We start from the raw sequence: 26,936 nt of genomic DNA, 5'->3' as shown, positions 1-26,936 counted from the left end.
ACCTGGGCCCAGAGGGTGGTAACCAGGAACATGAAGTCTAGCTGGAAAACAGTTGTTCATGGCATACCCCAGAGGCATCACTGGGTCCAATTAATGATATGAATGATGAAGCAGAGCATATCCTCAGCAAGCTTGCTGATGATGCAAAACTGGGAGGAGCAGCTGTTACATCAGAGGGTTGTGCTGACATCCAGAGAGACCTTGACAGGCTGGAGGAGTGGGTGGACAGGAACCTCATGAAGCTCACCAAGGGGAAGTCCAAATTCCTGCACCTTAAGAATAAAAACCCCAGTTATGTGCAGTTACAGGAGGTGAGCTGGGTGGCTAGAAAGCAGCTTTGCAGAAAAGGCCTTTGGAGGTCCTAGGGAGTACTAAGTTGAACAGGAGCTAGCAATATGCTTTGATGGTAAAAAAGGCAAATGGTATCCTGGGCTGTGTTTGGACTGTTGCCAACAGGTGAATGGAGGTGATCCTTGCCCTCTCAGCACTGGTGAGGCTCCCAGGGAGAGTCTGGTTGCTGTGCCTGTGATACAAGCCCAGATACTAACAGAGACCATACCTGTCTCAGCTGCCACCACCACACATGGGCTCTTATTGGCTGAGATGCTGCGCCAGCTGCTGGCGCTGAAGTCCATCCACTTCAGTCACTCCAGTTGCTGTACCATAGACATGTGGATCTTCTGTGGGCTGACTCCAGTTTCTGGCACTCAAACAGCCATATACACCCACCTTGCCTCCCGGCATACAGAATCCTCTCAACAGTTAAAAGAATCAGAAAGTAATTTAACGAGAAAAAAATGACAGACAGCACTAGCTAGCTTCAAGTGCATCAACCAGCAACTATTTATATATTAGTGGGCCTGCTTATCCCCTTAACTCTCTATTTTCTTACAGTAATTCCTCACAGAATCATTCATCTGTATACTTTTTCCCCTCAATATCTCATAATAAGCTCTTGCAATCCCAAAATGCTCTTCCCCTGCAACCCATAATGTCTTCTCACTGGGAAAGCAGGGGCCAAGGTTGTGTTTGTTAGGATTAATTAACTAATTAGAGTTCCTAATTTCCTTGGAGTCTCAGTGTTTCTCTGTGCTTGTGGAGATGCTGGTATCTCCTGTGATGGGTCTGGGAATAGCAGGGACAAGGTGTTACTTGGGCTCCCCCCATCTGCCATTGCTTCACTTTAGATGCGCAGAGAAGCTTTTGTCACGTCATCCAACAGTCTGTGGCATGAGTATTGAGTCCACGAGCACTGAAGATTGGAACTGGTTTTTACCATTAGCAATTAAAAGAAGCTTTACAAATTGTGAAGTATGCCAGTCCAAGCTGCTAAAAGTTAAACTGTTAGTGGTAAATCCAAATTTACTTTCAGGGATTTGTATTGCAAGGGCATTTGAAAGGGATCTGAAAATCAAATGAAATCTGAGAGATTATTGAAGGCCTCTGTAGGGCTGTACATCAGGAAGGAAATTAGACGAGAGAGACTGGGTTTGTAACTACAAAGTTGTTCAAAGTATCAGCCTGATGTATAGTCATGCTTGCCGGAGAAAGCTAGGCAAATGTCTTTGTCTCCGTTTACTACTTTGCTGGGCTCATGTTTGGTTATCTAGGGCAACAGTGAAAATCTGTATTAAAGACCATCATTGTATTCTTTTAAAAGACTGTGTGTGTGGAAGCATTTCTGCAGCTTCTTAAGTTAGCTGCTTGTTCTCTTTCATGGTCTGTTTTAATTTTTGTCACGTATGAATCTCATCTGAGTGTCTCAAATGAACTTCCTTATTTTCAGTGGGCCAGAACCTTCATTTAGTTCAGTCTTAACTTGCTTATGACAACCAAAATTTAAAACTGCCTTTTAGCTTAGGAAAACTCATATTTATAAAACCAATTAATTTTATTTCCATGAAAAACAGTATATTTTTTATATGTAACACTTCTTTTATTCCTTTTCCTCTTAACAGGCACAACAAAAGAAGGAAGTTCTATGTAGATGCCCGATGCCACCCTCAAACTATAGCAGTGGTTCAGACTAGAGCAAAGTAATGTTTTTTCTCCATTTTCCACCCTATCTTTCACTTACATTGAATCATTTTTCATCTGTGCCTCTGCACTACCTAAGATTTTTGAAATATAGAACTACGCTTTCTTGACAAATTAGAAGCAGAAATCTGTTAACTGTTGGTGTTGCTTCTGCTTTTTAATTCAAATACAACTTCAGAGCTAAAAAGGAAACTAAGAAAATATTTAATTGCCCCTTAGTTGTTGGCGTAACTACATACATTTTGTTATCGAATTCAGTATGGTCATTTTTTTAACTAGGAAATTAATTACCCTGCATAGCAAAACTTCTCATTTAATGAAAGCTAAGTCGATTTTAAGTTTATGGTTTAAAGTAACCATCTTCTGAAAATATGGCTTGGTTCTCAAAGTTAACATGCAACAGCAGCAAAACGTTGATATGGTTTATGCATCCTCTGCTCAGCTTTGCTACATGTTTCTGATGGTGATATCAAATGCAATTATTCTTCAGTACTGTACTTTCTCAGTGAAACTTTCTCAGTGTTTAGCACTGCAGACCATGTTCATTTCTCTGTATGTTAAAGAAACAAGTCATATGTAAGTCCCTGAAAACATACTAATTATCCCTCCAAAGTAACAGTGGTTTTGAATATGTTGTCTTCTGTGTGTTTTTGTTCTCCAGTTATACAGGTGTTATTACTGAGCTCAAATTACCTCATGAGATGGATTTCAGTGGAAAGGATGTCAGTGGAGTACTATTTCAGTATCCAGACACTGAAGGGAAGGTGGAAGACTTCTCTGAACTTGTTGAAAGAGCTCATCAGAGTGGGGTAAAGTAAATCTTACTTTACACAGATTTCATTCTGATGTATCAAATAACTATAGTTATAGAAACACCATTCCCTTAGAAGAGAGGCTGACTGTTCTATGTGCTTCGGTTCTCAGGCTCTCACCTGCTGTGCTACTGATCTTCTGGCTCTCTGTATTCTGAAGCCCCCTGGAGAGTTTGGGATCGATATTGTCCTGGGTAACTCTCAGAGGTTTGGCGTACCACTCTGCTACGGGGGACCCCATGCAGCATTCTTTGCTGTCAAGGAGAACCTAGTGAGAATGATGCCAGGCAGAATGGTCGGCGTTACGAGGTGAGGCTCCATCTGCTGTTAGTGTCCTCAGGGAAAATGGAATTAAAACACATTAGTACCATCTTGTGCTTCCCTTATGAATAACAGCTTGCATTGTGTTGTGTTTACCACCTCTTTTCTTGAAAACTGAGAATAAAATTTTTAGGAAGTAAGCTTAAAGAATTGCATTTTTGTGAAATGAAGCTCCAAACTGTCTGTAGTGCTTGCTGCAGTGTGGGATGAAGAGATAATCAAAACAGCAGAGAGAGTTAATTGTGATGGCATGAATCTTTTCAAGCTAACTTTTCCTGCTTATTCTGTGTTATTACACCTTTTTACTTGGCACCCAGACATTAAAAATGTAGACAGAAAAACCTAATGAAGTAGAAAATTCACTGAATCTTCCATATAATCAAGAACAAACTTAAGCTAGTTCAAATTTTAGTCAGCCTCAAACAAAGCACAGAAATAGTATGCAAAAACTTATTATAAAACTAATTATAACTAGGCAGAGAAATAGTGTGCAAAAACCTTACCTCTAATTCTGACTATTGGTGGCATATTTTGAATTTTGACAATGTCTGACTGGGAGTGGTGGATAGGAAAAGTAATTGTCACTGGAAAGACTTCATGTCTTGGCACAGGAGCTATTCAGGTGTATTTCAGTAACCAAAGTAACTGATCACAATAACAGTTTAGAAATAATGCATTTATATAGTAATACTGCTTCAAATATATTTTCAGTCATCTTACTTATTCTAATGGTATCCTTAGGCTTTACATACAGCTACAAAATCTGATCTCCGGATTTTGATCACCAGCCTAGTACAGTCAATAATTCTACTTACCAAGATCTGTGATTACACCTGCTTCAATACCTTTAATCTACTTTCATCTTTCTGTGTCTCAAGAAAGTTGGAAAAGAAAATGTTCAAATAGAAAAAGCTACAGTACTTAACGCAGCTTTCTGCTGTGGATTTTTAAACATTTTTACCACAGAATCACAAAATGATTGCAGTTGAAAGGGATCTCTGGAGGTCATCTGGTCCAACTCCTCTGCTCAAGCAAGGGACCTAGAGCCAGTAGCCCAGGACTGTATCCAGCTGTGCTACAGTGCTCAGTCATCATCACAGTTAAAGGGTTTACTAATGTTCAGGAGTAACCTCCTGTGTTTCAGTTAGCGCTTATTGCCTCTGGTCCAGTCATGGGACACTGCTGATAAAAATATGGCTCTGTCCCCTTTGCACCCTCCTTTCAGGTATTTGATGAAGGCCTCCCTGAGACTTCTCCAGGCTCTCAGAGTCTTTCCTCATAGGGAGAGATGACATAGTCCCTTCAAGACCTTTGCAGCCCTTAAGCAGACTCCCTTCAGACCTTCCTATTTCTCCCATACTGAGGGCCCAGAACTGAACATAGCACTCCAGGTGTGGCTTCACCAGCGCTGAGAAAGAGGGTAGGGATCACCTTCCTTTTTTGGCAAAGCTTTGCTGGGATACTAGAGCTATCCCAGGATACCATTCACCTTCTTTGCTGCACAGGTATATTGTTGGCTTATGTGCAACTTAGTGTTCCCAGGATCTCCAAGGTCTTTTCTGCCAATCTGTTTTGCAGCTGGGTTTCCCACAGTATGTAGTAGTCTATGGGGTTCTTCATCAGGTGCACAATGTTGCAGTTCTACTTGTTGAACTTCATGAGGCTGCTGTAGCCCATTTCACCAGCCTGTGAAAGTCTCTCTGAATGGGCTGATGACAAATTAATCTGTATAGTCAAAATCCCCAAACAATGACTTAAATGTCATATAACTGGTGTGTAAGCTTCCAGCCCCGCTCCTTCCCCCCATGTACATCTCTCTTTATATATACATTTTATGTATGTGTGTGTACACAGTTTGTCCTTTTTGTACTGCAGTTTTGAAAACTGAAAGTTTTCATAGTTTTAAATGATATTAAGTTGGGTCTTACCTCTCCATTTTTAACATGTTAGGAATCCTACAAAAGGACATCTTAAGGATGGGATTGGTCAGAGTCCTTTCAGTTATCGCACACAGACAGTTAATTTTGTACATATTCAATATGCTTTTTACTAGAGATCAGTAGAAAAGATGCTGCCTTCTCAGTGTTGAAGTGCTACATTACTATTTAGTTAAAACTAATGCAATAATATGGGCATTTTAAGGCAGATACTAAGGTTTGGTGTAGTATGCATAGGAACTCAGTATGTTCTACCTGGCTGGACATGTTTTCCAGTCATGATGGAAACAGAAATCTATATATAAACTTATAGTCTCACTCTGTCTGCTATCACAGGTGTCATTACTTAAGCTTTGTTCTGTCCAGCACCTTTCTGTCTCTGATAGATAACTACTTTCAGGTTAGCGTGCAGGGAGCCTAATGCCTCAAATTAATGAAATTTAAAGTAACAAAAGCAACATTTCTCCTTGTGACTTAGAGATGCAAATGGAAAGGAGGTGTACCGACTTGCTTTGCAAACACGAGAGCAGCATATAAGGAGGGATAAAGCTACCAGCAACATCTGCACAGCACAGGTAATTTGTCATACTTTATTTTCAGCAGTACAAAGGAACAAGTTAAACGATAGGGTGATAGTCCCAACATCACAGTAATTTGGGTTAGCTTTAGTTTTGAGAGCTTTTACTAGAAAAATGAAGAATATTGAAATAGTGGGTGTTTGTACATTTGTTTTGAATCGCTTGATAAATGGAACACTATTTGAAAAGAGGGTATTGATATCTATTTAACAAAGACACTGGCCCTGAATTCATGGAGCATCAGTCCCTCTGTCTCAGAGAGAGAATCCCACTGAGTAGTGCTATGTTGTTATGAATGAGACATTTCTTTAAAAAAGGAAGGGAATTCTAATGATCTGAAACTGCCCACTCAAGGAAAAAAAAATTACTCCATCCTTAAATTCTAAAACTATTTATTCAGACTGTCACAACACAGGTTTTTTGTCTGTATGATTTGATGCAAAAATCACCAAAGGGCTATCTTTACAAGAAAATAACAAGCAAGTAGTTATCCAAAATAGCTTCACTATGTCTCTACAGACCTTCAGTCAGACAAGTTCTTTTCTGCTCCTGCCAGTGCTTTGCTCATGATCTTAATGTTCTGCCAGATTTATATGAGGGATTATTAATATTAAAACAAGCTTAATTACTTAGTATTCGTGACATATTCCATAAATGTTTTGAACCAATCCTAAACAGTGAGTTTCCTCAGAGACTAGCTTTACTGGAGAGTTTTCAAATGTATTCATTGTGGTAGCTGTATTTAAGTTCATATTAACTGCTGACACGGTTCTATATTTCAAAGGACGTTGACTTAATAACCACTGCTTCAGTTTCATAAAAGAATTTTTTATTTCCTACCTTTTATTGTGTAGGCAGCATGTAATCATTTATTACATCAGCTGAGTATACATCACTGTCCCTGGGTGCTAAAGACACTTTCCACTTAAACTGACATGAAACAATCTTTTTTAATTATGATAATATCCTAAACTATATTTGGATCCTAGGCACTTCTGGCTAACATGGCAGCCATGTTTGGTGTATACCATGGGTCTGATGGATTAAGGCATATTGCAAGAAGGGTACACAGTGCTACTCTAATCTTGGCTGAAGGTGAGAATTTAATGTTTGCAGGAACTGTTCTTAAATCCTTACACCTTCTTAAATAAACTTTGGAGACTTTTTTTTGTCAGCTGACATGTCATCTCTCAACTCTAGAGAGAAGTTTTGATACTAAAGTCATAACTAACGTTTTTATGAACTTTTTACAACAACTATCAAGAATTAGATATCTATGTGATATGAGCTTGCAGGCATTACTTCTGCTTCCTTGCAAACTAACAGAGGTCTACACAGCAAGTGTCAAGATATTGAAATACTGTTTTCTAGCTGCAACTTTGGTACTTCATTTACTGGACCCTCCTACTTTGCACTCGGAAATCTGCACAGAGTATTAATAGCACAGTGAAAATAAGTAATAAATAAGGTTAAACAAATGGAAACGTTTCAGTTAAGATGGATATCATGACTGCTATAAAAACTGAAATCCCAGAGCTTAACAGATGACTAAAATCACAGTCTTTAGCAGAAAATAATGATTGAAGGTGAACTGTGTGGTCTGGCAGGATTTTGCCACTGGCATGACTACCTCTGCTGTCAGAATGAGCTATGCGGAACTGAAATGCTGGGAACTGAGTAACTATTGCCACAGTTATCAGTGCTTTGTGTGCCAGCCTATCTGGAAGACCTTTTCCTGCTATGAAAATCACTTAGTCTCTAAACTTTGTTATGGCCAGCTCCATGACAGTTAACATCCCTTTTCCAGTCTTTCTTTCCAGTCTTGTGATTTTGACCTTATTGAGTTCCTATACTAATTATTCTGCTGTATATGATACAATTTGATGTATCAGAAAGATCTTTCTTAGTTTCAGTCTGCACTATTAATTAGGTCTGAATCTGATTTAGATGCATTTCATAAGCAGTGACTTTTCACTAAACAGCTGATGATTTTTCAGGAGAATATTTTGCTTTATTGTGTAAAAGAATTTATATATGAGATTGATAGTGTTATGCAAGTACTGTGTAAGTAAACAATGCAGTATGCAGCTAATAGAATGAATTATCTCACTGCTTTTTTTAGGTCTCAGGCGAGCTGGTCATAAGCTGCATCATGATCTGTTCTTTGATACCTTGACAGTCACATGTGGATGCTCAGTCAAAGAGGTTTTGGACAGGGCAGCTCTTCGAAAGATAAATTTTCGGATTTATAGTGATGGCAAAGTAAGCAACTGCATAAATGTTTTGGGAATTTTGTAGTGTGACGTTTTCTGCCATAAGTTTGTAATCATTACATGTGCTATACAGAACAATATATTTAAGACTTCTTGTAATTTGCTCAGCTGTATCAGTCAGTTATAAGGGTAACATAAAGAATTTACTTGCTAAGCGATTTACTTCCAGAAATAGTAGTCAAATTTTCATTTTATGTCTGTCCATGTTAAATATACCACTAAGGGCTAGAGTGGAGACAATATAAAACTTAATGATAAAGTGCAAGGTGACCTCCAGTGTTTTAAAGACATTGAAATTCAAACCACGTTTTGGTAGGCACTAAGGACTTCTGGCAAAGTCTAGTATGTTCTGTAAAATGGAATGAGGGGTCTGGGCACTCCAGCAAAATGAACAATTTTCTGATTAAATAGAAAACACTTAGAAACATTAGAAGTGAAATCAGAAGTCCTGAAGCTTATGAACCATCCAGTGTGGATGGCTTAGCAGGGAAGAGGTAGAGATCGGAAAATTTTATGTACCTATCATGTAAAATAAGTGGTATTTACATATTGTAAGGTAGGTTGATTTTTTTTTTCCTGTTTGTTTGGTTTAGTTTTCTTTTTGGTTTTTCCCTTCCTGTGTTTCTGGAATATTATTTCTCAACAAGAACAAATACACTATGCCTCTGAACTGAGAGCTTTGAGTAATTAGCCTTGCTTTTATCTGCAGGTTGGAGTATCACTTGATGAAACTGTAAATGAGAAAGACCTAGATGACATACTATGGATTTTTGGTTGTGAGTCTTCAGCTGTAAGTAATTATACAGATTAAGTTATCTTAATGTTTTAAAATTTTGGTGAAAAGTAAAACTGCTCTTTGGGATAGTGGGTGTCTGTGTGATGACCATTTGTAAAATACTGAGCATTTCAGATCCTCTCTTAAAGAAAGAAACAGTAAGAGAAAACAATGATTTATGTAACTGAGAAATGGCATTTTCTGATTGTGACACAGTCCCTTCAGTCAACTTGCATTTAGGTTGTTATTTGTTTTGTGAGGCTTTGGACACACTGGTCTCTCTGACTGCAATTTATGTTGCATGTCACTAGTAATTAGCAGCAATACTTTTAAGATGAAGACTACTGAGACATCCAGTACCTAGTTTTAATATAATGCTTTTGTCATGGTAGATATATTCAGGTACGTATACTAATCAGGGTTGGGGGGGGGGCATTGACCTAAAGAGCTAATTAAATCTCGATGTAATCTGGTGGTACTATTAGCTAGTTCTGATAGAAATTGGGAAAACAGACTGGGAAAGTGTTTGACTCCATATTTCTTTGTGTCAAAGGAGCTAATTGCTGAGGGTATGGGCGAGGAAACCAAAGGCATCTTTAGCACCCCGTTTAAGAGAACTTCCGAATTCTTAACACATCAAGTTTTCAACAGGTTTGTGAAATTGCTGCATATTTGATACTTTGATGGTATCTGAATGTATCTCCTTTCAAAAGTCATGCTGGAGTTGAGGGCAGTTTTGTAGGTATATTCACACAGTCACTTGTTACTGTGAAATAATCTATTTAGTGGTATTTATAGACATCTTTCACATTTTAAATGGGCAAAACAGTACTCATGTTCAAACGAAGAATGTGTTTTTCCATTAACCTGCTGCATTGTACAAGCTAATATTTGAGGATGTAGTATCAGCAACTTACTACAGTCCTTACATTCCCTATTTACTGATAGCATTTCCGAGCAAACGGTAAGAGTAATTTTTTCAGCCACATTGATATTAGCAAGCATAAAGTACTGATTTGGAAAGAAGTACCTGGTATATATTTTAAAATATCCTCAGTTTTAATCCTTTCTATACGGCTTTTCCTATATTAAAGCATAGACCAACCAGCTGGTATAGCTAATCTTCTTGCCTTAACACCATATTTTGTGTTCTCCAGCTATCGCTCTGAGACAAATATCGTGCGGTACATGAAAAGATTAGAAAACAAAGATATTTCCCTTGTTCACAGCATGATTCCTTTGGTAGGTATTTACCAAAAAAGATAAAAAATTAGGTACTTGCCTACATATTTATATATGTCAATAAATACTGACAGATATGCTTGCTTTTTTAGGGGTCCTGCACAATGAAGCTCAATAGTTCAGCTGAACTTACAGTAAGTTGCAATAATACTGCCTCATTTGAGACCCACGTAAATAAACTATCTAGCCAATGTCACTGTAGAGAAGAGTAAAGACTGCTTTTGGTCTAGTACTCCAGCTGAGGAGGCCACTTCAGAAGTAGCCAAAGTCATCAGCTCCCTTTTCTTCTAGGAAGAAAGCTCTGAAAACAGAGTAGTTCATCAACATCTAGAGAGTAAGCGGCTTTGAAGATTCCATAACTGGGGTTGTTGTGATGCAAGCAAAGAATCTGGCACTTGGCCTTAGCTCATTAATCAAACCTGTCCAGATCCACTCTAGAGCCTTCCTACCCCCAATTCCACCAAAACTGGCAGGCTTACTGGGGGTGTAAGTCAATCTCCTTGTCCAGATAATTGATGAAGATGTTAAAGAGAACTGCTGAGCCCTGGATAACATCAGTTGTGATCAGCCACCAACTAGCTTTAATTTCATTCACTGCTACTCTATTGGGCAAGCCATCCAGCCAATTTTTTTGCTCAGCAAAGCATACAACCATCCAAGTCATGAGCAGACAATTTTTCCAAGAAAATCCTGTGAGAAACAGTGTCAAAAAAATTGCTGAAGCGTGGTAAAGTCCGTAGCCTTTCCCTTATTCACTAACCGAGTCACAAAAGGCAGTGTGCTTAGTCAAACTTTACCTGCCTTTCATCAACCCATCCTAACTTGGCCTGAGTGCTTGGTTGTCCTTACATGCTAATTGATGGTATTCAATGATCCGTTCCCTGGCAGCAAGGTTAGACTGACAGGCCTGTAGTTTCTTCTTGTAGATGGGTGTCACATTTGCTAACCTCTAGTCAAGTAGGACCTCCCTAGTTAGCCAGGACTACAGCTTTGTAGACTTGTGTGAGTGCATGTAGTATATTCCCCTGGGATTATAATGGCTTCTTTCTGCTCCCTGTCCCTGTCTACCAGCTTAGGGGGCTGGTACTTGGAGAATAGCTGGTCTTACTATTAAAGATTGAGGTAAACAAGGCATTAAGCGCATCAGTGTTTTCCTCAGCCTTAGTCACAGTATTTTCCTCTGCATCCAATGAAGATGGAGATTCTCATTAGTCCTCCTTTTGTTACTAGTTTATTAATGAAATGTTTTTACTGCCTTTTGTAGCAGTAACCAAATGAAGTACTAATTGGGCTTTCGCCTTTCTAATTTTTGCCCTGCATAGCTTCACAACATCCTTGTAGTCCTCTAGAATTGGCTATTCTTCCAAAGATCATAAACTCTCCTGTTTTTTTCCAGAGTTCTAGCCAAAGCATTCTGTTCAGCCAGGCCACATCCTACAGTGAGGTTGAGAACTTGTCTTGCTGCACAAATATTTGATTTTTATTTGAGCACAAGGTGGCTTCTGTTCTTCATAGAGTTTAACAATAAAACAGAGTTGTCTGCATAATTTTTTACTGCAGCACATGCTCCTTTTTTTTTTTTTAACAGCCTATTTCATGGAAAGAATTTGCCAACATCCATCCTTTTGTGCCCCTGGATCAAGCTCAAGGGTATCAGCAGCTTTTCAAGGATTTGGAGAAGGACCTATGTGAGATTACTGGCTATGATAAAATCTCCTTTCAGCCAAACAGGTAGGAAGTTTTTTGGGAACACTCACTTATTACTGTGCTTCCAAAACCTTCCCTCTCAACAAACATGCATGCCAAACTGGAAGAAGTTTTTAAATTAAATTTGACAAATAGAAGCCTTGAATGTGTAACTGAAAAGAAGATTTATTTTTCCTTCAAAACCACAGAACCTTATTTTGTCTTGTCTCTTCTAAAAGTTTAATGAGTTGGTATTTTCTATTACTTCAATCTTTTTTCCTTATGTGCCTTCTCTATGAAGGCTGGTTCTCCACCACCATTTGCTTAAATTAGTGATGTTACTGGTACCTCCCTGTGAGCTAAAATTAAAGGTTTGACATAGAAATAAGCTGTATGAGCTGGCAGTTATATAATTGTTGCAACTGGTACTTGATGCACTAGGTAATACGGGGTTTGACTAAAGAATGCCTGGGATCTGCATGCTCATGGAAATAAAGCAGAGCTGAGTGAGTACTGCTGCAGCCTGTCGCTGAAGGACTTTTCGTTTTTCACTGCATGCACTTTACTATGCATTTCAGTATTAGTTTGCCTCTGTAGTCAAGCACGCAGTCCCCTGCTAGGTCCAGAAACAGGCTCAACTCAGCAAAAGGATTTAACATCATAGTGTAAGCTGGTAAATGGCATAACTTTTTTCATCTACTGTTTGCAAAACAGGCAAGATGTGTTAATTAATGTTTGTTTATAATTTAATCTGTGGCACCTGTTTCTTTTAATTTGTTGACGCTTGCCTAAAGCCATTGAGAAGGATTTGGGCTGGACAATTTTCATATTTCAGTAGAGAGCTGGCTGGCACTTTCTGGTTTGTGTGCTTCTGTAACAATTTTTGTGTGCTTGTGTAACAAGGTTTGTGTTTTCCTCTTGCAGTGGAGCCCAAGGAGAGTATGCAGGTTTGGCTGCAATCAAAGCTTATTTAAATGCAAAAGGAGAACGTCATAGAACTGTAAGTGTCAGCAATTGTGTGGGAAAGTACTTTGGGTGGAAAGTGGAGAAAGGAAAGTTGATTCAGCAGCTGGGACTCACCGAGTGAGAAACTAGGCCTCTCATCTGTGAAAGGCTTTCAGTATTCCCTGCGTCCCTCATGGATTGTGGGTACCCTCATAAAAGTATTTATTTACTTTACAGACAGTGGGAGTGACGAAAGGGGACTCCCTCAAAGGATGACTGTACTGGGTCTGGCAGAGATGGGTTTGATTAACTTTACCTATAGCAGCCCGTGAGATGCTGTGCTTTGGATTTGTGGCTAAAGTAGTGTTGGTAACAGAGACATTTTGTCTATTGCTTGCTCAGTACCAGGGCTTGCTTTCTTTCTCATTCTCCCCTATGCCCTACCCTCTTATTCTCTCTCAAGGGTGGTGGGAGAAGTCTGGGAGAGAAACAGCCAGGATGGCTAGAGTACACACAAACTACGGCATGCTCAGCAATAAAAGCTCAGAGAAAGGAGGACAAAGCAGAGAAGGCCATAGTTACAGCATTTTTCTTCCAAGGCAACTATTGCACATGCTGAAGGCCTGCATTCCAGGAGGTGGCCAGACTCCTGCCTGGCCAGGGGAAGTGATGAATTAATTCCTCTTCCTGCTTTGCTTGCTCACACAGCTTTTGTTTTACCCACTGAACTGTCATTCTCTTGATCCATGAGTTTTCTCACCTTACTTCTGTTTTCTTCTTGTTCCAAGTAGTGAGTGAGCAGCAGTGTGTTTGACTGTTGCTTGAGTCAACCAATCACAGTCCTCTTCAGCACGCAGGACGAGGCGTGAGGCAATGAGAGTTTTGAGCTGAGCATGTTAACTTATTAGTTGGCAGGCTTCTGCCAACTCTGGGTCACAGAGTTTGTTTGCTTTACTGTGTGTGTTAGAGTCCATGGTTTTTTAATAGCTGCTCTCAGCTCCTGCTGCTTGGAGTGCTATTTATCAAAGTATTTTGCTGTGCTTTGAAATGTTTTGATAAAAACTGTGCTGTGATGCTGCATGAGCCACCTTGCAGAGAGAACAAAGGATTGCACCTCTGGGGTTGATGTGTCCAGCTCTGTTGCATGGGCTCCTAGTTTTTTGAGCATCCATATCTAAGATACTTGATCTTATTATCTAATACAGAGTCTAGTTGGAGGCCTGTGTCTAGTGGAGTCCCTCAGGGGTCAGTACTGGGACCAGTACTATTCAATATATTCATCAACGACCTGGATGAGGGCACAGAGCGCACTGTCAGCAAGTTTGCTGGTGACACCAAACTGGGTGGAGTGGTTGACATACCTGAAGGCTGTGCTGCCATTCAGCAACACCTGGACAGGCTGGAGAGTTGGGCAGGGAGAAATCTGATGAACAAGAGCAAGTGTAGAGTCTTGCACCTGGGAAAGAGCAACCCCGTGGAGCAGTATAGGTTGGGGACTGACCTGTTAGAGAGCAGTGAAGGGGAAAAGGACCTGCGGGTCCTAGTGGATGGAAGTTGACCATGAGCCAGCAATGTGCCCTTGTGGCCAAGGCCAATGGTATCCTGGGGTGTGGTTAGTAGGTGGAGAGAGATTCTCCTCCCCCTCTTCTCTGTCCTGGTGAGGCTGCATCTTGAATATTGTGTTCAGTTCTGGGCCACCAAGTTCAAGAAGGACAGGGAACTGCTTGAGAGAGTTCAGCACAGAGCCACAAAAATGATTAAGGGAGTGGAACATCTTTCTCACAAGGAGAAACTGAGGGAGCTGGAGCTCTTCAGCTTGGAGAATAGCAAACTAAGGGGTGGCCTGATTAATGTTTATAAATATGTAAAGGGTGAGTGCCAAGAGGATGGAGCCAGGCTCTTCTCAGTGATGCCCAATAAGAGAACAAGGGGCAATGGGTGGGAAGTTGAGGCATAGGAAGTTCCACAGAAACAGGAGGAAGAATTATCTCACTGTGAGGGTGACAGAACACTGGAACAGGCTGCCCAGGGGCAATTGTGGAGTCTCCCTCTCAAGATGCTCAAAACCTGCCTGGATGTGTTCCTGTGTGATCTGCTCTAGGTGATCCTGCTCTGGCATGGGGGTTGGACTAGATGATCTCTCAAGTTCCCTTCCAGCCCCTAACACTCTGTGATTCTGTGAATATTGTTGGCTTGTTGGGTATGTGGAACCTGGTTTGGTCCGTGGATAAGAATAAACAACTTGTTGAATTGACAGAGAAACGTGCCCTGAGGCAGGTGATCCCTGTGTTACAGGATGTGTAGGAGGGCCTGGGCAGGTGCCTAGGGCTGTTATCACCCCCTATAACCTGGGATTTTACACTTGAACAGGCATACAATCCCATTGAATTGGCACACTACTTGGTGGAAGGCTGCCTTGGTTGCCCAAATGTGACCCAGAAGCTCTTAGCTGGGCCTAGTTTTGGACCTTAGCCTGTGCCTGTCTAGCACTGTCAAAGCAGCAGAGGAACATGTGCTTCTAACTCTAAGGACACAATGGTTGAGACAGGGACCCAAACCTCAACCACAGTTACTGCCCCGGTGGTAAAGAGGAAGCGCTGGCATTGAGGAGCAGTAGGACAGTAAAGAAAGAGGAAGAGGAAAGTAACCAGCAGTCCCCAAGACACAGAATAAAGGCTGAAAATGTCTCTCTTGAGTTTGGCGAAGGGACTTATGATCTGACATCATGGTAGTCAGTGTGGATACTACAACCAGCAGCAAAAGGTTCCTGTCTCTGGCTATGCAGAGGAGAGGCACAACAAAGTTTAACGGACTGAATGGATTCAGTGACCTGAGACACTGGATCCAGGGGGGCTTAAGTCTTTGATGGATACTGGTACCCAGTGCACCATAATGCCATTAGGGTAGGAGGGGGTAGGGCCCATGTGGATTTGCGGAGTGATGGGAGGATGCCAACAGCTGTCTGTGCTGGAGGCTGAAGTGAGCCTGACAGGAAACTAATGGCAGAAGCATCCTATTGTGATATCCCAGATACCTTGGCATAGTCTACCTCAAGAAGAGGGTACTGGTGGGCCTTTGGTGTAGCCATAGCAGACACAAAGATTGAACAATTTTACCTTTTCTGGCCTCTCCATTGTAGCATTGCTGCATGACAACAACAGGTTCTTGTTGCTGCCATGACGGTGCACCAACCAAAACTTCCTGGATGACTGATCTATTAGAGAGCCAAGGAGTGATAAGCAAGACTTAACAACCCTTTAATAGTCCCATAAAGCTTGGGCAAAAGTCTGACAGCGGGTGGAGGTTAATGGTGAATGATCATGGCCTGAAGAAGGCTGTGCTATTGTTGAGTGCCACCACATGAGACAAGTTACGGACAGGAATCAAGGGTGGCTAAGCAGTGTGCCACCACTGCTAATGCCAAAACATTTTTCATTATCACTTTAGCACCAGAGTGCAGGCCTCTGAAATCCTGCAGTACATCATTCAGACAACTGGTTTAGCAGTAAACCCAAAGCAAGGTCAAAGGATATGCACAAGAGATCCAGCACATGGGACTAAAACAGCAAGATGGACATTGACAGTTCCCTGGGAGTGCAATGAATATGATAATAACTATGTTCCCACCAGCTAACAAGAAAGGAACACAATCAGGACCAGGCATTGTAAATTACTGGAGAATACATGGGTATGCTACATTACAGCCCTTGAGTCATCACAAAGAAGACTTACTTTATTGAGTGGGGCCCTGGGCAGCAACAGGCATTTTCACAGGCCAAAGAAGAGATAGTTCGTATGGAAGCACTTGGGTCTGTCTGCATGGGACCAGCTGTGAAAAATGTACTCTACAAGAAGCACTGCCTTAGGTGGAGGCTCTGACAGAAAACACCTTGAGAAATACAGGGTCAGTCTTTAGGTTTTTGGAGATGGGGTTTTTGAGGATCCAAGACCCACTACTCTGTGACTGAAAAAGAGATACTAGCAGTGTATGAGTACGGCTGAGCTGCTTCAGAAGTTTTTGGTGTTTCTCTAGGTACTACAATTGCCTGTGCTGCACTGGATGTTTAAAGGATTCTGCATGGAGTGAGTAGCTGGTCTTGCACCAGCCACCCAAGAGTACTGGAAGAGACTGTGGACTCATCAGGTGTAAATTTCAGCATGTCACTTAAGGAGGTGACAAGTGCAAGAAGTGTCACCATATGAGTTGTTAGAAGGTGCAAAGCAGTATGGTCTGTTTACTGGTGAATCCTGGAAACTGTGGGAAATGGAAGTCTGTATTGACTTATGGATGGTGGCAAATATTCTGGGAAAGTGGCTGCATCATTGGAAACAGACCAAATTTCAGCACAGAAACAAATGCATGTGGGCTGATGTCTTCTGGCAATACATTGCTGCCCAGGTCAAAAGTGTTACTGCAAATCTACATATCATGCAGATGCTCACAAGCAGGCAGCACCACTGAAGAACACCAAAGCAGCAAGCAGGTAGACCAGGCTGCCAGAATTGAAGTCAGTCAGGTAGCCTGGACTGTGAACTTAAGGATGAGCTATTCATAGCTCAGTGGGCCCATGAAACATCAGGACATTTAAGAAGAGACCTAAAAACCTGTGGGTGGAGCTAACCATTGCAGCTATCACTAGCTGTCCATGAGTGGGAAACAGTGACTCAGATCTTCAGTGAGATGAATCTAGGCCCAGATGTCCACACCTCAAAAGAAAATGGGAAATTATGATTTTTCTTTTTGAAGGTAGTATGACACTTTCCAGCTTTATCAGTTACAAAAGGAACAGGAACTTAGTCTCTAAAAGTGACACTGCTTCTAGCAGATGGCTCCCAGTATAGCCACTCCTGGAAGAAGAATATCAGATAAGCATCTGATATGCCTTGGTAGCTACTCAGAAGTCCTTAGGTTCACCCAGTTTTTGTTCATTCAAACTGTTTTAAATAGATTTTTGTCTGATTTATGGAAATAAACTTGCTCCACAGGGGCCACCAAACCTGCGGATTATAATGCAAATCAGTTTTGATTTGTTGAGGATCATCTTCAGTTGGTAGTGCTGGAGTCTAAACACTGGATTTGCATTCTCTTCTACACTAATTGCCTGAAATTTTGACCCCAAGGAGCAACTTCACAGCTATACCATTGCAACTCAACAAAACAGGATTCTTACAAACCTGAGAGGTGATACAACTGTAGGTAATCCCAAAGAGGGATCAGTTCTTACTAGTACACTCTTTCATAGAAGTATTAATTCTTACCTTCTTTTAAAGGTAATTCTTTATTTGCATTAAATGGCGAGCAGCTCTGGCTGAAAAATCTGAAAATAATATTGTTCCTTAGGTGCTACCTGAACAATCTGTGATGCCTCTAAGACAGACTGTATCAGTTTTAAATTTTAGATGTAAATTTAATTGGAGCATTCACAGATTCTCATCCTTCTGGGGGATTTCAACGACCCTGACACCTGCTGGAACAGTAACACAGTGAGCTGTAGGCAGTCCAGGAGACTCTTGGAGTACTTCAATGACAACTTCTTTAAAGAGCAAATAGACCTGCCTGAGGGGATGTGATTCTGGATCCAATGGTCACACATGCAGGTGAGCTCATCACAGATGTCAAGATTGGAGGCAGCCTGGGCTGCAGTGGTGGAGTTCACAGTCCTCACGGATGCAAGTTAGACAAAGAGCATAGTCAGGGCCCTGAATTTTAGGGAACCAAAGTTCCATCTCTTCAAGGAGTTAGTCAGTAGGACTCCCTGGTTCTCAAGGAGCAGAACACAGCTGTTTAATACCTTTATCAGTGATACAGACAGTGGGATCTAGTGAGCCCTCAGGAATTTTGCACATGACACCAAGCTGAGTGGTGCTGTTGATGTGCCAGAGGAACAGGATGTCATCAAGACGGACCTGGACAAGCTGGAGAAGTGGGACCAGGTGAACCTCATGAATTTCAGGTCCTGCACCTGGGCTGGGACAATCCTTGTTATCAATACAGGCTGGGGGATGATGTGATAGAGAGCAGTCCTTGCAGAAAAGGACTGATGGATGAAAAGCTGGACGTGAGCCAACAATGCACACTTGCAGCGCAGAAGGCCATTTGTGTCCTGGGCTGCTTTAAAAGAAACATGCCCAGCAGAGGGGGGGGAGAGAGAGAGAGAGAGAGAGAGAGGGAGAATGAGAGAGAAAGAGAGAGAGAGAGAGAGGGAGAACGAGAGAGAGAGAAAGAGAGAGAGACAGAGAGAGAGAGAGAGAGAGTGGTGATTCTGCCACTACTGTGTTCTGGTGAGACCTCACATGGAGTACTGTGTCCAGCCCTGGGGCCCTCAACACAAGGATGTGGCCCTGATGGAGAGGGTCCCCAGAGAGAAAAAAGTGATCAGAGAGAAGGGTAGATTTAGACTGGGCATTAGAAAGAAGTTCTTTACTATGAGGGTGGTGGAACACAGGAACAAGTGGGGACAATGGTCTTCATCTCTGGAGACATTCAGGCTTGACAGGGGTCTGAGCAACCTATCTAGTTGTGGATGTCCCTGCTTACTGTAGGGAGGTCAGACTATATGGCATTTATAAGTCCCTTCCAAACCAATGTGTTTTATGATTCTACCAATGAGCTGAAATACATAAATATGAAAGTCTGTGGTAGCAAGTTTTGTTTTGGAGAGATGACTGCATGTTTACGAGGTAACAATAGCCAGGTTAGCCCAGGTCAAAAGTCTGTCAATCCCAGCATTCAATCTCACAGTGGTCAATAGCAGATTGACAGACTCCTCTTACAATAAGGAGTACAAGGACAAAACAAGTATGCAATGGTATTTACCCAGCACAGAGCCCCACATGTCTGGTTTAGGAATTTTCTGATACAAAGGAATCCACAAAGGTGTTTATTAGCATTTTTCTTCAATTATATCTGATCACTTGACCTCTTATAAGGAAGGTTCAGATATTTACAGTATCCTTGTCAGGTAATTGTATTTCTTCATAAGAAATGCTTCCTTCTTTTGAACTTGACATGTTATAATTTTATCTAATACCCTCTCATTTTGAAAGATGATGAACATTTCTTCCCTGTTCACAGCTGGCATGTGTCAATTCTGAGATTTTTTTTAATACATCCGTATATCTGTATCCATCTTCAATTCTGTCTTCCTAGTTGATGCCAGTTATTTGTCAATACTTCTTGAAAAAAACCCATTTCATAACTATGGTTATACTCTGAGCTTCCCTGTTCCCTTTTCCTTCGTTCCCTATTTCTTTTCTAGTTTTTTTTTTTTTAACACAGTTGTTTCCTCCCTCCATTCCATAAACACTGCATGATCCTTTGAGTGGTAGTAGGTTCAAAACTGTGATTGCAGTTGTGTGTTGTTAAGATTTATTTTCATGTGTAGTATTCTGTATCTGTCTGGCTGTCAGTGTTTTCTGTTTTGAGTGCTACTACCCAGTACTGTGGGTTCTTTCCTGAATTAGGCAGTCAGTTTTTTAGTGACCTGGGTTATTTTGTTGTAACAGCATTTTTTGCATTTCACTGTTTATCTCCTTTGTGAACCAGTTACAAGCAAGTTGAAATGCTAGGGAACCAGCACAGGTATTTATAATGTTCTATTACAATGCACTCTCTCCATAGTGAAAACTGACTATGTTTTTGTTCCTTTCCTGTATTTTCATAAAATACTGATCCACAAGAATTTTCATACTTACACTACTGGAAATTAGGTTAGGAACTTTTCTGGGGACCATATTAGAAACTTCTTGGATGCCTGAGAGTGAGTTAGATCTTCTTTCTGACACTGATGGAGCTGGTTTCAGTTTGTTGGAAAAAAAAGCCTTAGTGCAATAATACCCATATCTTCTGAACCTGGTTTTATACTTGAAATTCATTTACCTTCTCAGAATGGAAGGATTGCTGTCCTGACTTCCTGAGAAGTATAATTTCTATGTGAGGAAACTACCTAAAATCGAATAATGAATGTTGCCCTGTTCCATCTTTGTTGCACCCAGATCACCTCAAAATTCTTGGAAATCAGGCACTCTTTACAATCACAAGCTTTGTTTTGTGAGTAGTTTTACTCAGTAGGCAGTGACATTATGTTGAAATTTTATTCCTTGGACAGTTGTCTTCTGATTACTCATATCCTTTGCTGTTTCTCCTATTCTGTGCAAGATCTTTGGGCTTTGGTGGGTGTCTATGGTTACAGACTCGCAGAACATTAGAGGTTGGTGTAATAAAATGTGTATTTTTTAATATATCTTATAATTTAGTATCTTGGGTGGTGGTATCTTCAAACACCTCTGTAACTTATTTACACAGTATATTTACAGGTTCTATTCAGTTGTAGGTATTACATTCCACACATGAAGACAGTTAAGTGATCTAGAATTTCCAATACAGTGATTCAAATTAGACATACAGGTGCTGTGATCTGTGGTTTTCCCACAAAGGGGATTCTGTAGCAGATTAGCCAGGTACTCACGACTTGCTCCTCTGTCTGGTGTCTTCCCAGATGCTGTGGCTATAATTTGAGCAGTCCTTGGCTCGGAGAGGGCTAGGAGGGCCTCTCTCTTGTGTGCTCTGTTGCCAGACTGTAGCTCTTGTGGGATTCATTTCTCTTGGAGCTTTTCCCCTTTCTGCCTTGGTCCCCGTGCAAGGTCTGGGCGTAGCTGTTGCCTGTTAGTGCAGGCCCTTCAGCTGCTACTCTGGCAGCATTTGGCTCTTGTTGCTTGCTGGGTGAGGACAAGTCAAGTTTCCTGATTTCTTGGCTGGTTTAAATACTGTCCCAAGACAATTAATACCGTTTGGCAACAGAGAAACATGGTGACTAGACCTACAGGATGGGGCATATCCAAACATGGCCAGGGCACACACAGTTCACAGCTGTGTTACAAAGTTAATCACATGTGATAAATGTTTATCTGGACCCCAGGAAGTGTCCAGGTTTGCACATTCACAGGTGCTTAGCCCATTGTCTGGGCTAGGGCACATTTTGGGGTTTGACCCTTCAGGACAGTTGGAAGGGACCTCTAAAGATCATCTAGTCCAACCCCCTGCCAGAGCAGAACCTTTTATCCTCAGAAATACCCAGAGTTTAACTGCACAGAAAAAAGAGCCTGTGCTCTGCTTGCAGTTAGAGTTAACAGATTTCAAGTGTTACACTAAAATCAAGATAATCCTGTGGAAAAAATGTGAGGGAAAAACAGAAAAGAAGAAATTTCACAAGGTGTTGACCTTTCTCCTAGGCTGGAGGAAATAAGTAAATCATCAGGTCTAGCTTCTTGTAGCTGGCTGAATTTGGATTTGGTGCTCTCTTGCTGGGGGAAAAAAAAAAAATCGACATAACTGACAGCTTAGTTTTGTTTGCCTGATCAATAACTTCTCTACCCAGAAGCTGCAGGTGCAGACTGGCAAAACCAAGTAGCAATCTGGACTCACTTATATTTCTTCCATACGGTTATCACGCCACAGTTCTTCCCAGCACTGGGACTGGCCTCTGTTTCCTTTCAACACAGTTATACAGTAAAATATTTACAGTTCACTGCAGGAAGAGCAAATGCAAGGTGCTGAGTGAGATGGGTCAGTTCCTTGGAACAGCTTTTCAAGTAATTAACACTTGTCTCAGCGTCTCTGTGAAACACGAGTTAGAGATGAGACCACTATGCAGTTTCTCATGAAAACAAAGTGCCTTGCTATCAGTTATTTAATGCCACTAAGGTTGGGTAACATAATAAACTTAGTTAATCCTTCCAAAAGAATCATAATATACAAATGTTTCAATATCCTCATTGAACAGAAGCAAAGGATGTTTCTAGGGAAGATATATTTATTTTCTTTGGAAGGGGTAGAGTTCACAGCAAATACTTGGAAAGATGCTGAGCTCTTTTCCTAACTAACAAGAACCTACATTTATATAAGTTAAAGTACTTCTCTTTATACTTTTAAAATGAAGTGTTTAGAGATATAGCCAAAGTATTTCAGTCTAAATTTTTGGGTTGAATAGGATACAGACTAAAATGCTGGAGGTGTAGTAAAAAGTTGTAATTCAGAAGTTTTTCCTTTCAAGTCAGGCTACATACGAAGACTGATTGCTGAAAAAAGAATTAAAAAAAAAAGAAGTCTTTAATAAACTAAGAGTGGATAGAGGAAATTATTTTACATGTGAGCATCCAAGATAGTATTCTGGAACTGCAGCCTTAAATATGATTTCTGCGGCAAATGAAGCTGTATTTTCTTAATGAGTATTTACATGTAGATACCTGAATGGATTTGCTTCAAAGAAAAATTAGTTACATCCTTCAATACAAGTGGGAATTTGCCAGTAAACATTCCCACAGAATCCCTTTTGAAAACTTTGATAGTGAGTTATAGCTGAACATAGACAATCATGCATTAAGATTTTGTAACTAGTTATACTTTAGCTCCTGCTTCTTTTTCCCTTCTAAGGTTTGCCTTATTCCAAAATCTGCTCATGGTACAAATCCAGCAAGTGCACAAATGGCAGGGATGAAGATTCAGCCAATTGAAGTGGGAAAAAATGGGAGTATTGATATCCCCCATTTAAAAGCAATGGTGAGTATTTAATTATCTTTAATTTCCAAAGCAGGAACATTCCTTTCCCTCTACAAGAAATAGTGTTGGCAGCTGAATCAGACTTTTCGTTGTGAGAAAACAGGGCAATAATGCTGAATATGTACTTGAAAAGCATAAAGGATTGTTTCCTTTTCTTGTTCACTCAGGTGCTAGCCATATGACACAATAGATTTCACTTTATTTGGGGATCTTTGGTGTAGGAGTTGCTCAGAGAGTCTTTCTACACAGCAGGTTCTTTTATAGCAGACCTTTTTGGTCTACATCTAGTATTTTAAATGAATGAAGCATGTTCATGAGTGTGAAGCATTTGAAACTGCTCTTTAGGCTTTGCTTAGCAAAGTTCAAGCCCACCTCTGCTGGGGAAAGTGTTGCTAGGCAACTTTTTTCTGTTTTCAAGTAGAGTGGCTGCAGGTGAATCTTGGGAATCCAAGGGATTAGCAGGATACATTTCCAAAAATACATATTTGAGCAGGCTTTTATTGTAATCACAGAACTATATTGCTGAAAGTAGGGGGATGATTATCACATCAGATTGCCTTGAAGGCCAGATACTTCACTTGACTTGTCTTAATGTCCTAGAAGTGACTATTCTACATACATCTTTTAATACCATGCCTTCTTCCATGATTTGAAGTTCCCATTTATTGAGAAAACATTCTTTTCCCATAGGTATTGTTGAAGAAAAGAGTCCAGTATCTTTTGCTGAGTATAAATTACTTAGACTACATGCTGATGGACTTGCTTGTCACCTGTCAAACACTTGATTACCAATTATAAGTTTTTGTTACAATTTCCTGTTAATAGGCTTTAGGAGCCTCATTCTGTTTTGTTTATTTACCTCCCTGCCACCAGGTGGACAAGCACAAAGAGAACTTGGCAGCCATCATGATCACATACCCTTCCACTAATGGTGTGTTTGAAGAAGAGATTGGAGATGTGTGTGACCTTATACACAAACATGGAGGCCAGGTTTACTTAGATGGAGCGAATATGAATGCCCAGGTACAAAATCTCCTGTGCAGATTTATTACAATTGTGTGGGTACATTTCCTTGGAATAAAAATAGCATGGCAGTACTCAGTTCAGACATTAAGATAGCTTCCAGGTAAGATGGCACAGTGCTTGGTAAATGAGGTAAGATTTCAAGAACAGTAATAAAAATTAATGATGAAAATAATTATCTTTCATCTGATTTCGCTCTGACATGTGTTGTAAGATGTATGAGTTGTTCACTGAAATTGGTTTAGTCTACCTAGTCTTTGTCAAAGGGCTACAAGGGTGGTTAAGGGACTGGAGCAACTCTCTTATGAGGAAAGCCTTGAGAGATCTGGGGCTGTTTACTCTGGAGAAGAGAAGGATAAGATGGGGCCCTTACCAATGTCTACAAATATCTGAATGGTGGCTGTCAGGAGCCAGTCTCTTTTCAGTGATACCCAGTGATAAGATAAGGGGCGTTGGACATAAATGCAATAAGATGAAATTCCATCTCAACATGAGAAAAAAACTTCTTTGCTGTGAGAATGACAGAGCACTGGAACAGGCTGTCCAAAGAGGTTGTGGAGTCTCCTTCTCTAGAGATCTTCAAAACCCGCCTGGACATGTTCCTGTATGACCTGCCCTAAGTAGTCCTGCTATGCAGCAAGGGTGGACTGTGATCTCTGGAGGTTCCTTCCAACCCCTGGCATTCTATGATCCTCTGATTCTTTACACACATGATTCCTAATCAGTTTTTGTTCATAATGTGTCACATTAAATTAAAACAGAAAAGCATAGAACATTGTTTTCAATGTGTTTCTCATGAATGAAGAACAGGTCTTAAAATGCCATGTAAAGAATATTTTGAGACAGATTATTCCCTTTGCAGGTGGGTCTGTGTCGTCCTGGGGATTATGGCTCTGATGTCTCTCACTTAAACCTTCACAAAACCTTCTGCATTCCCCATGGAGGAGGAGGACCTGGAATGGGACCAATTGGAGTGTAGGTATCTCTTTATTAGCCTTTTGTTTAATGAAAAAAAAAATCCCTTAGTGAATCTTGGTTCACCTAAGTACAGAGCCATGGATGGGAGAAGTTTACTGTTGTTACTAAACCTTTGTCCTTCTCCAGAATAGTCAAGTACTGATCTCTTGAACAGTGAGGTTCCTGTGTATTGACAGAAGCTAGGTTTCATGTCGGCCCTTTAGGATGTATGTAGACCTTGGTCAGACATCTCTTTTCTGAGGAAATGAAGAGAGGATCTGTGGACTTTGAGGGCTGATATCATACATAGTGAAGAACTCAGACGTGGTAAATGAACAATGAGAATCTATTGTATAGAGCAATGGTATTCCTTTAAAAGAAAGTAATCTTAATCTTTTAAAAGAAAAGTATTTTTTCCCATCCTACACTGCAAGCCTTCTGTTCAAGAAGACAAGAAGTCTACTTGGAGGACTGTTCAGGATGAAGATGAAGAGAAGCTACCACTGAAACTGCCCCAAAATGTTAACACAGGCACACACATTTAGGTTCTAAAATCAATGTTTTTGTTTTAGGAAGAAACATTTGGCTCCCTACTTGCCCACCCACCCTGTCATCAAAATTCAGCTGGAAAAGGATGCATGTCCTTTGGGTACTGTCAGTGCTGCGCCTTGGGGTTCCAGTGCTATATTGCCAATTTCCTGGGTCTATATCAAGGTGTGTAGACTTTTATAAGGAGTATCAGTTGAGAGTCTGTTTCTCTTTAGGCAGCCTGAACATGCTGAAGAGTAAATGGCCATGTTTGCAGAAACTTAAAAGCATATGACTATGGCATGGTCATGGGTTATTTACATCCTCTGAACTTCCTTGTGTTCCAGTAGAACAGTGGACAGCCTGTTGCCATCTGTTGCAGTATGAAAGGATGGCAGGACAGATGCTGAACCTGTTAATTCTGCTTAAAGCTTTATTTTTCTCTCTGTTGAAACAGGTGAGGTGGACACAAGGCAGAAAGCTGCAGTCAGGGTTGCCCTTACACTGTTTCTGCCATCAAAGTTTTCATGTTTAAAAGCTGTTTGGTAATTAGTGTTCTTCCAAGAATACTTGACCTGTCTTTCCAAAATTTGTTTGATAAGAACATGAGTTTTAGGGGAATTTACTGAACTTGAAAACTGAACTTAAGTTCTGGCATAAGGTGTGTTTAGAAGCTGACTGTGAGCTATGTAATTTTTAAATGACTTGCAATTTAGTGATAAGCCTGTAAGTGCTTTGTTACATATATTGTATTCAGCCTACAGAAGTGAGTGTAGATTCAAAGTCTGTTTGAGAATATGGTGTGCTGGGATTGTGAGCAACATTTAAAGCTTTCAGTGAAAGAAGTGGAATGGTGAACATACAAACAGAGTACCTTCTAGCCAATTTGAAATCCTGACCATGGAAGCTTCCCCTCCTGGGGAAATCAGGTCTTATGGAATTTTAGATGAGTAAATATGAGCTGGTACAACTTGCATGGTGGCTTTTCAGCTGTAAAAAACACTTGTGACTGTAAGCTGGTTCCTATTACAATGTATTTTAAACTGTAGTAAAATTTTAAGGGAAGCTGATTCTTCACAAGGCAATTTCCCACCTGTTACACTGTCCCAACTAAAGAGACTACCTTGAAGGCTGTTTGGTTTTCTCCTTTACCAACTTAACTTCTAAGTGCAGTGTTAAAAAGATCAACCACAGCTCAGTTCCAGCACTGTCCTTCTGCAATGCTTTAACAGAGATGTAAGATGTAAGTGCATGTATGTTCATT

The 26,936-nt window shown here is 40.7% G+C and overlaps 1 protein-coding gene across 1 annotated transcript in view; it reads left to right on the top strand.

Moving 5' to 3' along the window:
- Positions 1-26,936, top strand: part of GLDC (glycine decarboxylase) — a 50,346-nt gene that overhangs the window by 17,454 nt on the left and 5,956 nt on the right. Inside the window, exons 5-20 of the mRNA XM_054398133.1 lie at positions 1,959-2,036; positions 2,699-2,846; positions 2,962-3,158; positions 5,586-5,682; positions 6,675-6,780; positions 7,808-7,947; positions 8,668-8,748; positions 9,287-9,384; positions 9,891-9,975; positions 10,068-10,109; positions 11,564-11,706; positions 12,586-12,661; positions 23,039-23,164; positions 24,038-24,187; positions 25,050-25,162; positions 25,717-25,858. Of these exons, the coding sequence (XP_054254108.1) occupies positions 1,959-2,036; positions 2,699-2,846; positions 2,962-3,158; positions 5,586-5,682; positions 6,675-6,780; positions 7,808-7,947; positions 8,668-8,748; positions 9,287-9,384; positions 9,891-9,975; positions 10,068-10,109; positions 11,564-11,706; positions 12,586-12,661; positions 23,039-23,164; positions 24,038-24,187; positions 25,050-25,162; positions 25,717-25,858 (1,822 nt within the window). The remainder of the gene's footprint in view (positions 1-1,958; positions 2,037-2,698; positions 2,847-2,961; positions 3,159-5,585; positions 5,683-6,674; positions 6,781-7,807; positions 7,948-8,667; positions 8,749-9,286; positions 9,385-9,890; positions 9,976-10,067; positions 10,110-11,563; positions 11,707-12,585; positions 12,662-23,038; positions 23,165-24,037; positions 24,188-25,049; positions 25,163-25,716; positions 25,859-26,936) is intronic.

The sequence above is a fragment of the Indicator indicator genome, chromosome Z (genome assembly GCF_027791375.1).
Source record: "Indicator indicator isolate 239-I01 chromosome Z, UM_Iind_1.1, whole genome shotgun sequence".
NCBI classification, from domain to species: domain Eukaryota; kingdom Metazoa; phylum Chordata; class Aves; order Piciformes; family Indicatoridae; genus Indicator; species Indicator indicator.
Note: the sequence above shows the minus strand (reverse complement) of the source record. Positions and strands in the feature narration are given on the sequence as shown.